The sequence below is a fragment of the Cervus canadensis genome, chromosome 17, assembly GCF_019320065.1.
Source record: "Cervus canadensis isolate Bull #8, Minnesota chromosome 17, ASM1932006v1, whole genome shotgun sequence".
Classification (NCBI taxonomy): Eukaryota; Metazoa; Chordata; class Mammalia; order Artiodactyla; family Cervidae; genus Cervus; species Cervus canadensis.
In genome coordinates, this window is record NC_057402.1 from 46,229,507 (window position 1) to 46,241,862 (window position 12,356).

At 49.0% G+C, this 12,356-nt stretch overlaps 2 protein-coding genes and 1 non-coding gene across 3 annotated transcripts; 2 read left to right on the top strand and 1 right to left on the bottom strand.

Moving 5' to 3' along the window:
• The first annotated feature begins 2,359 nt into the window (after positions 1-2,359).
• On the top strand, positions 2,360-2,466 carry LOC122419957. Its single transcript, XR_006263157.1, has one exon. It is a non-coding gene; the product is annotated as a U6 spliceosomal RNA (small nuclear RNA).
• A 5,260-nt stretch (positions 2,467-7,726) lies between these two features.
• Positions 7,727-9,358, bottom strand: HDDC3 (HD domain containing 3). The gene is made up of 4 exons (XM_043434575.1): positions 9,204-9,358; positions 8,835-8,890; positions 8,487-8,727; positions 7,727-8,185 (listed from the first exon to the last, which is right to left on the bottom strand). The coding sequence occupies exons 1-4, from the start codon at positions 9,313-9,315 to the stop codon at positions 8,055-8,057; spliced, it is 540 nt and encodes a 179-aa protein (XP_043290510.1). The 5' UTR covers positions 9,316-9,358; the 3' UTR covers positions 7,727-8,054.
• A 1,462-nt stretch (positions 9,359-10,820) lies between these two features.
• Positions 10,821-12,281, top strand: LOC122454946 (protein shisa-like-1a). The gene is made up of 3 exons (XM_043489597.1): positions 10,821-10,923; positions 11,123-11,333; positions 12,086-12,281. The coding sequence occupies exons 1-3, from the start codon at positions 10,821-10,823 to the stop codon at positions 12,279-12,281; spliced, it is 510 nt and encodes a 169-aa protein (XP_043345532.1).
• The last annotated feature ends 75 nt before the right edge of the window (positions 12,282-12,356 follow it).

Sequence of the window (12,356 nt, forward strand, 5' to 3'; positions counted from 1 at the left end):
TATAAATTCAGTGTATTCCAGTGAGATTGGATATTTTTTGGAATTTGACAGGTTCCAAAATTGTCAACATCTGTTGGATCATAGAAAAAGCAAGAGAATTCAAAAAAAAATATGCTTCATTGACTATGCTAAAACCTTTGTGTGAATCACAAACTGTGGAAAATTCTTAAAGAGATAGGAATGCCAGACCACCTTACCTGCCTCCTAAGAAACCTGTATGTAGGTCAAGAAACAACAGTTAGAACCAGACATAGAACAATGGACTGGTTCAAAAATGGGTATATATTGTTACCCTGCTTATTTAACTTATATGCAGAGTACATCATGCAAAATGCTGGGCTGAAGGGAGCACAAGCTGGAATCAAAATTACCGGGAGAAATGTCAGTAACCTCAGATATGCAGATGACACCACCCTTATGGCAGAAAGGGAAGAGGAACTAAAGAGCCTGTTGACAAAGGTGAAAGAGGAGAGCCAGAAAAAGCTGGCTTAAAATTCAGCATTCAGAAAACTAATCATGGCATCCAGCCCCATTGCTTCATGGCAAATAGATGGGGAAACAATGGAAACAGTGACAGACTTTATTTTCTTGGGCTCCAAAATCACTGTGGATGATGACTGCAGCCATAAAATTAAAAGATGCTTGCTTCTTGGAAGAAAAGCTATGACAAACCTAGACAGCGTTTTAAAAAGCAGAAACATTACTTTGCTGACAAAGGTCCGTGTAGTCAAAGCTATGGTTTTTCCAGCAGTCATTTATGAATTGTGAGAGTTGGATCATAAAGAAGGCTAAGCGCTGAAGAATTGATGCTTTTGAACTGTGATGTTGGAGAAAACTCTTGAGAGTTCCTTGGACAGCAGGGAGATCAAACCAGTCAATCCTAAAGGAAATCAACCCTGAATATTCTTTGGAAGGACTGATGCTGAAGCTCCAATACTTTGGCCACCTGATGTGAAGAGCTGATTCATTGGAAAAGACCCTGATGCTGGGAAAGATTGAAGGCAGGAGGAGAAGGGGATGACAGGTTGAGATGGTTGAATGGTATCACTGATTCAGTGGACATGAGTTTGAGCAAGCTCTGGAAGATGGCAAAGGACAGGGAAGCCTGGTATCCTGCAGTCCATGGGGTCACAAAGAGTCAGATATGACTTAGCGACTGAATGACAACAGCGTTCATTTGGAAGAGTAAATGTGTGAGACTACTAAGAAAATTCTGAATGAGCAGAGGGTGGGTGGGGCAGTCGTGCTGGGTAAAAGGCACTAGATTTCCCAGGGCGCTTTGGGGTGGGATCAGACTGCTGGAATCAAAGGGAGAGCCCAGCATCAGACCCAGGTGTGAGGGACTCAGTACAGGACACAGGAGTATTTTAAGTGGGAAAAAGATGGATTATTTAATAAAGACTACGATAACTGCCTATCTATTAAAACAAGAGCTCTCTACCTCACAGATTCCACAAAAAGTAGCTCCAGAGGGAAAAAACAAAAAATTGAACTCCAGAATTACTGAGGAAAATATAGGATATTTTTGTATTCCAGTGTGGAAAGGTCTTTTCTGAACAGGACAGAAAACTTAAAAGCTATAGTAAGGGAGAAGATAAATAGATTTTACTGCCAAAAATATGTGTAAAGTTTGTTTATGATGGAAACCACCAAGATTAAAACACAAATTTCTGGGAGAAAATATTTGCAGCACATTGGTGTGTATGATCACGTCAGGAGAATAACTTGCTTTGGGCTCCTTAGAGCAAGTCATGGGGCCTACTGAGCAGTGGCCAGCTGAATTTTTCTGGGTCACCCAGGGTCATTGCTGCCAGGCCAGGACATGCGGCATCCTGTCTGTGTCACAGGGAAAGAATGAAGGTTATCAGAGAATGTGACACATTCTCTGTCACACAAAGAATGAAGTGCTGAGCACAGTGCCTGGTACATTTAATATAAGAGCTCAGTAAATATGAGCTACAATCATGTTCAGTAAGGATGCTAAGCAATTACATTATAGCTGGTGTTATTTACTAGTATAACTTGTAATCCAGTTTTAAGGGAGAACCTGTGAACCCCCTAGGAAATTAGTAAAATAAAGGCTGTTCTCTTTGGAGGTATTAGATGTGCAAAGAGGTTATTCATCTGCCAGGAACTGAAGTGTTCATTCCTACATACTGGCCTCTTAGAACCCCATAAGGCAGCATTGCTCAAGGTGTGGTCCACAATCACCAGAATTACTCATTGAAAGTCTAGCTGCCCGGCCTGTGCTGGCCGGGGCTGCTCCTTCGGCCGGCACACTGGAGGGGCGTCTGTGCAGCAGAGCCATGGGTCCCCAAGACTGACTGGTGATGAGAACAAGAAATAAAACCCTCCCCCAGTGCTCGCTTCGGCAGCACATATACTGGGATTGGAGCGATACAGAGAAGATTAGCATGGCCCCTGCGCAAGGATGACACGCAGATTCGTGAAGCGTTCCATATTTTTAAAAAAAAAAAACAAAACCCTCCCCCAGCGCACAGGAGGAGAAACAGATTCCTTGGCACAGCCTGTTGAACCAATCTCTGGGAGGAGGGAGCCAAGAATCCACACTTAAAACAAGCTCCCAGGTGAGTCTGCTGCACTTATAATTTGAAAAAGGGCCTACTATTTTAAGGCTAGCAGTAACCCTTTCCCATGGAGCTCTGGCCCTCAGGCCTCACAATTCTGAGGGTTACATCAAAACCAGAACCAGATCCCTAATGTATACTTGAGGAAGTGTTTGCAGTTCAGGAAGGTGGATTACTTGTGCTTGAATGAAATTTTTTTAATATACTTTTCAGCTTCTATTTCTTAAAGGCTACTAAATTTTACACATACTTTGATCCCATTTGTTTAAAGTATTACTGCTGTATGGACTCATAACTGTACCAACTTCGTTCTGACAGATTTCCCTTTATGGTATGTGGTAGAAAAAAATGATGCCTCTTTTGCCCTTTGTAGAAGAATGCACATTTCCAGTTCAGAAATACTCAAAATATGTATGTAAGTAATCCAGTTTATAAAATGTGATGTTGAGAATACAACAGCCTTGTTAGAAACCATGGGATTAAGAGTTGGTCTCTTTCCTAGGTTAGATCAATACCTGGACTTTCCTCATGGTCCAGTGGTTAAAACTTGTGCCTCCACTGCAGGGGGTGCAGGTTTGATCCCTGGTCAGGGAGCTAAGATCCCGTGTGCCATGTAGCATGATGCGGGGAAAAAAAGATCAATGCCTGGAATTAAGAATGTAAGTGCATTAACCTATAAATCATACTCTGGAATTGGAAAGGACTTAGAGATCATTGTGTCAATATAATTTGATAACCTAATGTTTAACTTCTAATTAATATTTCTCAGTGTTTAATTTTTTTAAAAAATCAACCAGGGGCCTTAGGAGTAAGGGAGAATTTGAGAGGAAAGAGAGCCCTGGGGGCAGATACCGTTTGCCCATGAGCGAGTGCCTGCAGGATCCTCTGTTAAGGAACATGGAATTTCTCTTCAATTACAAACACATATGGTGTCCCAGAAAGGCATGTAGAGCTCATTTAGTCCAACCCTCTCATTTTACAAATAAGCTGAGACCCACAGAGGTTACATGAACTCCCCCATGTCAGTGGCAGAGCCAGTTTAGCGTTCTTTCCACTATACAATATCGATACCAGGCTATTGCACAAATCCATTTTCAGTGAAATAAAACACATTAAAAAAAAACACACACACAGAACCAGGACATGAGAGAAACAACGTCAACCACTGGCAATGGATAGGATTCTGTTCCTCTCTGCAACTCTCTACCCATGGAGAGCCATTTTGTGTCCAGGAAGAACGGAGGGCTATGTGGCCAGCTGGAACCATGAAGAGAACAACTGACTGACTGGGCCCCCCCTGTGCAGGGTGGGCAGGCCACACTGTACTCTGATTCAGTTTGCCTAGGGGATGAGTATAACCTGTGTGGAGAGACTGACATCCTTACCCTGAAATTGACCTGTGTACCACACTGTCACCATGTTTAACTAATGATGTTCATGCACTCAGAGGAAGGAAATCATAGTGTGAGTGGTAGGAATGAGGCTTCCCATCCAAAAGAGAGATTTTTGAACTAAATTTTTGCTTTTCCCTAACAAAAAAATGTGTACAAAGAACAAATACTTCAAGGAGCAATTCTTACAGGAAAAAAAAAAAAAAAACATGATAGAGGACAGACTAGATCCTTCACATCAAACCTCAGTTTTACTTAGGGTCAGAGGGAAATTGATCGTTAACAGTTGCCAGGACCAAGTGATTCTGCCAAGAGTGTCCATCCATTTTTGGCTCCTGACTTAGACATTGCTCAGTTCAGTTCAGTCTACTCAAAGTCATGTCCATCGAGTCGGTGATGCCATCCAGCCATCTCATCCTCTGTCATCCCCTTCTCCTCCTGGCCCCAATCCCTCCCAACATCAGGGTCTTTTCCAATGAGTCAACTCTTCGCATCAGGTGGCCCAAGTATTGGAGTTTCAGCTTCAGCATCAGTCCTTTCAATGAACACCCAGGACTGATCTCCTTCAGGATGGACTGGTTGGATCTCCTTGCAGTCCAAGGGACTCTCAAGAGTCTTCTCCAACACCACAGTTCAAAAGCATCAATTTTTTGGCACTCAGCTTTCTTCACAATCCAACTCTCACATCCATACATGACCACTGGAAAACCATAGCCTTGACTAGACGGACCTTTGTTGGCAAAGTAATGTCTCTGCTTTTTAATATGCTATCTAGGTTGGCCATAACCTTCCTTCCAAGGAGCAAGCATCTTTTAATTTCATGACTGCAATCACCATCTGCTAGACATTGCTAGTTGAGAACAAACCTGAACTGAAAGAACTCTGAAATTAGGAGTAGGCACAGGAAACAGTGAGAGGCTTTATTTTTTGGGGCTCCAAAATCACTGCAGATTCTGACTGCAGCCATGAAATTAAAAGACGCTTGCTCCTTGGAAGGAAAGTTATGACCAACCTAGACTGCATATTAAAAAGCAGAGACATTACTTGGCCAACAAAGGTTCATATAGTCAAAGCTATGGTTTTTCCAGTAGTCCTGTATAAATGTGAGAGTTAGACCATAAAGAAGGCTGAGCGCCCAAGAATTGATGCTTTCCAACAGTGTTGTTGGAGAAGACTCTTGAGAGTCCCTTGGACTGCAAGGAGATCAAACCAGTCAATCCTAAAGGAAATCAATCCTGAATATTCATTGGAAGGACCGATGTTGAAGGTGAAGCTCCAATACTTTGGCCACCTGATGCAAAGAGCTGACTCATTGAAAAAGACCCTGATGCTAGGAAAGATTAAAGGGAGGAGGAGAAGGGGATGACAGAGGATGAGATGGTTGGATGGCATCATCAACTCAACGAACATGAGTTTGAGCAAGCTCTGGGAGATGGTGAAGGACAGGGAAGCCTGGCATGCTGCAGTCCATGGGGTTGCAAAGGCATCTGAGGCTAAGCGACTGAACAACAACGAGGCACAGGAAGCCTGTGGGGGGGTGGGAATGAGGCTTCCTTGGCATTTGGAACACGACAGGGTTGAAGATGGAAGACACAGCATTCAGCATGGAGGCCTGCAAAGCTCACTGATGGAGGAAAGACAGGTTTCCTTTGTCAGAATGCCTGGGGAAGTGCATTCAAACTGAATGAGTAGACACTTGTCCTGTTGCCCCCTCAACTAGTGCCTCAGAATGCTACATAAAATATTAAAAATGTAAAAGCATAGTCATACTCAAGAGGAAATCTCCTTTGACTACGAAAGGAGAGAACAACTACCGCCATGAGCAGAAGATGAGGCCGTGCAGATCCGGAGAAAAGGACAGATCCTCGGAGGGGCCAGAAATCTCTGTTGACCTAATTCTAGGCCAGAAGCAAAATTGTTTTTTGTTTTGGCCATGCTGCAAGGCTTATGGGATTTTTAGTTCCGCAACCAGGGATTCAACCCAGGCCCTTGGCAGTGAGAGCACAGTCTTAACCACTGGGCTGCTTGGAAAGTCCCCAGACATATTCCCAGCCCAGCAAAAGCCAACGTAAGCATACAAGTAAATTGTGAAGCCCTCTATCTCAGAGATTTAAGGTAGTAATGTATTAATTTCCTGATGTCAATGGTTGTACTTTGGTTTATATAGACTGTTTTTGCTTGCATTGGGTGTTTGTTGCTGCTCGAAGGCTTTCTCTAGTTGTGGCAAGCAGGGGCTACTGTTTGTTATAGTGTGCAGGCTTCTCATTGTGGTGGTGGCTTCGCTTATGGAGCACAGGCTCTAGGCATGCGCAGGCTTCAGTAGATGCAGTGTGTGGGCCCTAGGGCATGGAGATAGTCATTGCTCCACACGGGCTTAGTTGCTGCACGCCTTGTGGAATCTTCCCGGACCATGGATCAAACCCCTGTACCCTGCCTTGACAGGCAGACTTTACCACTGAGCCACCAGGGAAGTCCTAGCGTGGCTGGAGTTAACCTCAATTGTGGTCAATCTTGTTTGGTTAAAAAGGCTCAGAGTGGCAAAAAGAGGGATTCTGGTCTTGACTTTGACACTACTCTGTTTAGTCATTAACAGGTCTTCTCACCTCTCTGAGCTTCATATTTCATCTTTGTAAAGTGAGAACAATAACCCGTACCCTGCCTATCTCATCCAGTTATAAAGAACAATTAGGAAACACATGTGAAAAGAAAACATCAATCATCTTGTGACCAGGAAGTGGCCTTTGACCTAACAACCCTCCTCACCCCCGCAAGTGTACCTGTTTGGAGTGGGCTAATAACCCTCATCCAACCAGTCCATCCTAAAGGAGATCAGTCCTGGGTGTTCATTGGAAGGACTGATGCTGAAGCTGAAACTCCAATACTTTGGCCATCTCATACGAAGAGTTGACTCATTGGAAAAGACCCTGATGCTGGGAGGGATTGGGGGCAGGAGGAGAAGGGGACGACAGAGGATGAGATGGCTGGATGGCATCACCGACTCGATGGGCATGAGTTTGAGTAAACTCTGGGAGTTGGTGATGGACAGGGAGGCCTGGCGTGCTGTGATTCATGGGGTTGCAGAGACGACTGAGCAACTGAACTGAACTGAACTGAATAACCCTCAGCTGCTCAGCAGTGATCAACAACACTTCACTTGATCCCTTCAGGTGGACGCCTCGAAAAGCTCTCCCCCTTCTCCCAGACCCTGATGGGTTCCAAGGGTTGGTCAGTTCCCAGGCCACTTCCTGGGGCACCTGGAAGTTCCTGTCGCTTAGCAACAAAAGGAATCAGAGATGGGATGCTGGTGAGACAGGGTGGGGTGCCAATCACAGCAGGTTTCCGTGGCAACCTGGGGTATGAGGGACCCTCCCCCCCTCACAGGCCCTATCATGTTGCCGCTGGGGACTCTGCTGAGCAGACCTGCCAGTAAGCAGGGTGGCACTTCTTTCCAATATATATGTCAACTTCTTTCCCACCCGACTTCCTCAGTGAGGAAGCCTACCAATTTCTGAGCATCTATGTGTCAGGCATGTCACCTAGCTCAACCCTGATAGTTACACAACCTATCCCACTGATAAGGAAACCAAGCTCTGAGGGGGTTCCCTCAACCTGAGGGACCTATCCCAGAGGGTACACAGTTGGAACCCTGCCCTACTGAAGGGCAGATATCTCCTCCCGACCCACACACACACACACACATCAGTTCCCCACTGGGGAGGCTGGAGGAGGAGCAGCAGCAACTCAAAGCTTTATCCAAATGTTTTATTTTGCATAATGACTTTCAGACCAGCATTTATAGATAAGCCTAAGTCCCTGAGGGGCCAGAGATCCCACCTTGCAAAACAACAGAGACCCAAGGCCTGGAGAGGGGCAGTGAATGCATTAGAAATGGATGGGGCGCATCATCCCACAACCTGGGGCTCAGCTTTGTTGGTAGATCTTCAGAGTCAGAAAAGACACGTGTATTTGGTCTCTAATATCTGTGCTGAGCGAACCAGGGAGAGAGCTTGGGAGGCATGGAAAGGCTGGAGTATGCATCTTCTCTGGCCTGGGCAAGGATGGCTCCAAGCACCGCTCAGAGTGTCAGCCCCCGCTCCTTAAACAGCTGCCTTAGGGCCTCTTCCAGCTGTCGGTTTGTTCCCTGGAGCCCCTTCACCACCTGTGCCGCCCACTCGAAGTATTCCTGGACTCGGTGTTCAGACCATCCTGCGTAAAAGTGGACAGAAAACCGCTCCTGTTGATGTCCAGGAGTGCCCTGGATTTTGCCCACTTCCTGAGGGGCTTGGCGCGGGGCCATGAGTTCCTGATGGAAGGATTTGTGCTGAAAACTTACCGTTGGCCCAGCTTCTGTATTTCTACCGTATGAAAGATCAGAAGGGTCTAGTAATATTAGTCTAGGGAATTAACAAGAACACTTGGGCTTTTATTCCAGGGGAACTGACCAACCTGTGCTTTCAAGATGGATACCCCTCCTTTTTCCCTCAGAGCAGGCGCGGGGAGAGCATACCCTCTGGGGTGCAGCGATTCAGGTCCCTCAGATTGTACAGCTTATCTGCCAGCTTCACCAGTTTAGCACCGGGGCTGCTCTGGGGTGCCTGCTCCACCTGCAGCCGCTTTCTCTCCAGCTTGGGCAGAGTCTTGTCATCTGTCACCTCCTCCACCAGGCGCCGCACTTGGTCTCCAAAGTGCAGCTCCACCTCATCCAGGGTGGTGTCTGTGTCCTCCACTGTGTCATGGAGCAGGGCTGCCTGCGGACAGGCTCCCACTCAGTCCTGGGACGCCTGCCAAGGGGTGCCCGAAGCTGAATGGGGCCCCTGATCCCCAGCCCAGCCTCCTAGCAGAGGAGGAAAGTTACCTGTAACACCACAATGTCAGTGATCCCCGCCTCGTGGGTCAGGATCCGAGCCACACCTGACGGGGCAAAGCAGGAAGTCAGGAGGGGTTCAGGGCGGCGTCATGTGGGTTCTGCAGAGCCAGAGGAGGCCGCCCCTCACTAGCGGGGTGACCGTGGGCAAGTCCTTTACTTTTTTTTTTGGATGTCCACTGTACACTGGGAACAGCCATGCCGACCGCCCCAGGTCGCTGTGAGTCTTAAACACGAACTGTGTCTGGCACAAAGCTTGGTACCGACTAGGTGCCCGAGGAGTTGCGCGCCTTCCGCGTTCCCTTCCCGGTCCCCAACCCCAGGAGGCTATAGCCGTGGCTCCCCCGGCGGCGCGCCCACCGATAGGGTGGTTGATGTAGGGGGTCCCTTCGGGGTCCTTCCGCCGCTGCCGTTGGTGCTTGCGGGCCGCGAAGTCAGCAGCCTCCAGCAGCTGGGCCACCTCGGAGCCCATCGCGTAGGTGGGGCGGGTACCTTAGGTCCCAGGCGCCCGGGGAGCGTGGACCCAGCGCCCACAGCGCCCCCTGGCGCCGCGGAGGCCCGGGAGATGGTGGAGTCTGGTCTGGATGCGTTTTTCCGGGTCTGATGGGTGGGCCTTGGGTGTGGGAAGCAGCTGCCCACAGCATCGCAGCTGCTAGTTAACTGTGCTTTGCCGAGGGTGCAAGAAGAATATGGCCTGGCTCTCTGGGAGCCCGCAGCCTGGGGGAAGGAGGAAAACAGACAAGAAGACAGTGGCCTCACTGTGTCCGGAGCAGGAAAGCGCAGAGGACTGTGGTAACTTGGAGGGAGAGCAAGTCACCTAGCCTCTGGGCCAGAGACAACTTCTCTGGGGAGGACCCTCTCCCGCCATGAAAAGACAGTTTTCAAACTGCCAATGCTCTGAACATTCTCAAAGTTCTCTAAAAATAGTTCTCCCTGCAAGAATGGCTTGGTTGCTATGGGCAAAGAGGCCTCACACTAGTGTCCAGAAGACCCCTGGGATCTGACCTTCTGGAAATTGCAGCTTACAGTGGGAGCCCTCGGTGATGGTTTCAGACGTAGGCTCCCAGGCCGCAGTGCTGTTTCTGCAGGAACTGTTTTCTTTGCTCTCAGGTGCCACGAGCAAAATCTGCATGTCTTTCTTGTGCCATGAGGGTTCCTACTTCAGTCCCCAGGCACTGCTGTGGGGCCCTGGGGCTTATGATCATTGTCACTGTTGTTCTGAGAGCATGACGTTGTCAGACCTCAGTAGACACTACAACAACACAACACTGTGGGCTGGTGGCCTCTGGTCTTTTGGAGAAATCCCCTGTCTCAGCAGACAGTATCTATGAAGTATGAGGTTTGCTGAGACCAGGAGACCCTGGAAGAGCTGTCCCTGTGAAGTGGGGTTGGCTGATTGCTAAGTTTACTCCAGTTGATTAGCAGCTTTTGTACTCTGGCTGGTAGCTGGGGCCGATGAGGACTCAGGGGACAAGTTAACGAGAGCACTCGCTCTTGCTTTTCAGCTAGTCTTGGTGGTTGCCACGATGCAGAAGTTAGAGAGGGAAGCCCCAAACACTGAATACGAGGTCTCTGGGGCCTGAAATGGAACAAGCTGAATTCCCATGGCTTCCACGGCAGCCTGAAAGTTAAGAGTGGGTGGAGAGAAACATACCTGGTTCTAAATGCGTGTCTGTTCTTCAGGCTAGTGGCTCGACTCTTGGCTCATTCCTCATTCAGCCCTCCAGCCTTCTGAGCCTTTCCCCCTTCAGCTCAGAGAACCTTAGGCAGCGTGGAGCCACAATCCCCACATTTTTCAACAGAAGATAGAAACTCAGTCACTTCCATCTCTCGCTAGAGGTCTGTGACAGAGAAGCTTCAGGTTTGTGTTAACGGTGCTTTGATTTTTATTTCCTTACAGTCTGCATCTGTGGCTTAGAAATAGAGCTGTTGGGGTTTCTAGGACCAGGGCCGAGGTGGAAGTGTAGGTGACCTCTCATGGGCTTCCAGAGGCGGTCAGGCCCTCTGCTGACAGGCCTGTCGGTGGGGCTACTGCTGTTCTTCAGCTGGATGATGCGTGCTCAGCCGGCCTCCCTCTCAGGTACAGCACTCTCCTCTGCCCACCACCCCTTCCAGTACTTACTCTTTTAGCAGGTATAGGCTACTCTGGGGAGCTGGTGAGGAGAGAGAAAGCCTGCCCTTTTGATAATAGTTGACCCCTTTTACTCTCCAAAAGGGGTGAGTGGGATGTGGGTAGATCACTCCTGCCTGTCTCCAGCCCCCCTCACCCTTCCCTTCAGCTTTGGCCCACCACCCCCACCTGTGCCAGACCACCTGGGATGCTGATGGGCGTCACTACCCGGGTTTCTTCTGCCCTCGTCTCTCTGACACCCCGGAGGAAGCCTACTGCTGCCACCTGCAGGCTGCAGGGGGCTTCTGCTGCACTCAGGCTGAATTTGAGGCATTGAACCAGGTCAATCTGTCTGCCCTCCGGCCTCCTCCCATCTTCAGGTGAGAACTCCAACTCCAGAGCCACTGGTACGCTGACAGGGTGTTCCAGTATCTTGGACTCTGTTCCTAATTTCTGTAGTGGGAGGCTTGTAGTTTACAGACAGATCTCAAACATAAAATCACCCAAATACATGATTACAAAACAATCTGTGAAGGAAAAGTTCAGGGGGCTGTGAGAACGGGCAACAGGGAGTCACTGTAGGTGTTGTGTGGCAGGTGAGGTTGGATGGATGTCAATACTGAAAGGATCTTGCAATCTGGAGTACATGTATCTGGAGTTCAGTTCAGTCGCTCAGTCATGTCCGACTCTTTGCGACCCCATGGACTGCAGCACGCCAGGCGAGCTTGCTCAAACTCATGTCCATCGATGCCTTCCAACCATCTCATCCTCTATTGTCCCCTTCTGCTCCTGCCTTCAATCCTTCCCAGCATCAGGGTCCTTTCCAGTAAGTCAGTTCTTCGCATCAGGTGGCCAAAGTATTGGGAGTTTCAGCTTCAGCATTAGTCCGTCCAGTGAATATTCAGGACTGATTTCCTTTAGGATTGACTGGTTGGATCTCCTTGCAGTCGGGGTTTTCAATCCTAATCTGTCCGTGGATGACTTCAGGGTACCTGTGAGCTCCCTGAGTTTGTATTTACACATTCTGCACTTTTCTGGGTAGCTTTCTCCAGACTCTCGGGGGCTCTGTAACACACACGAAGCGGCGAGAACGGCCGGGGCCTGCATCCTGATACCCTCCCCTCTCTCACAGGGGTCCGGGCCCGCTCCTAGCGCTGAGCCTTTACAGCCTGCTGCTCGTGGCCCTGATGACGGCAGACCTTGTGCATTTCTGCCGCGTTCGGGGTCGGGGCCGGGACCGATGCAGAGACCTGGGCTCCAGCAGCCACCGGCGTCCCTCTAGGTCCTCCACCGCGCGCCCCCTGCAGGTCTCGGCGGGAACAGACTAAGCGCGCCCGGGGCGTCTTTGCGCCTGCGGACCGGGGCCCAGCACCGCCCCGCGCCTGGCGCGCTCTCGCCTTCGC

Bases quoted from the DNA above. Each gene is read 5' to 3' on its own strand.
- HDDC3 (XM_043434575.1), bottom strand. From the start codon at position 9,315: ATGGGCTCCGAGGTGGCCCAGCTGCTGGAGGCTGCTGACTTCGCGGCC. The intron at 8,728-8,834 runs GTAACTTTCCTC...GCCTGTCCGCAG, and splicing joins CTGACATTGTGGTGTTACAG to GCAGCCCTGCTCCATGACAC. The intron at 8,186-8,486 runs GTATGCTCTCCC...ACTTTTACGCAG, and splicing joins GAATCGCTGCACCCCAGAGG to GATGGTCTGAACACCGAGTC.
- LOC122454946 (XM_043489597.1), top strand. From the start codon at position 10,821: ATGGGCTTCCAGAGGCGGTCAGGCCCTCTGCTGACAGGCCTGTCGGTG. The intron at 10,924-11,122 runs GTACAGCACTCT...CCTTCCCTTCAG, and splicing joins TCAGCCGGCCTCCCTCTCAG to CTTTGGCCCACCACCCCCAC. The intron at 11,334-12,085 runs GTGAGAACTCCA...CCTCTCTCACAG, and splicing joins CGGCCTCCTCCCATCTTCAG to GGGTCCGGGCCCGCTCCTAG.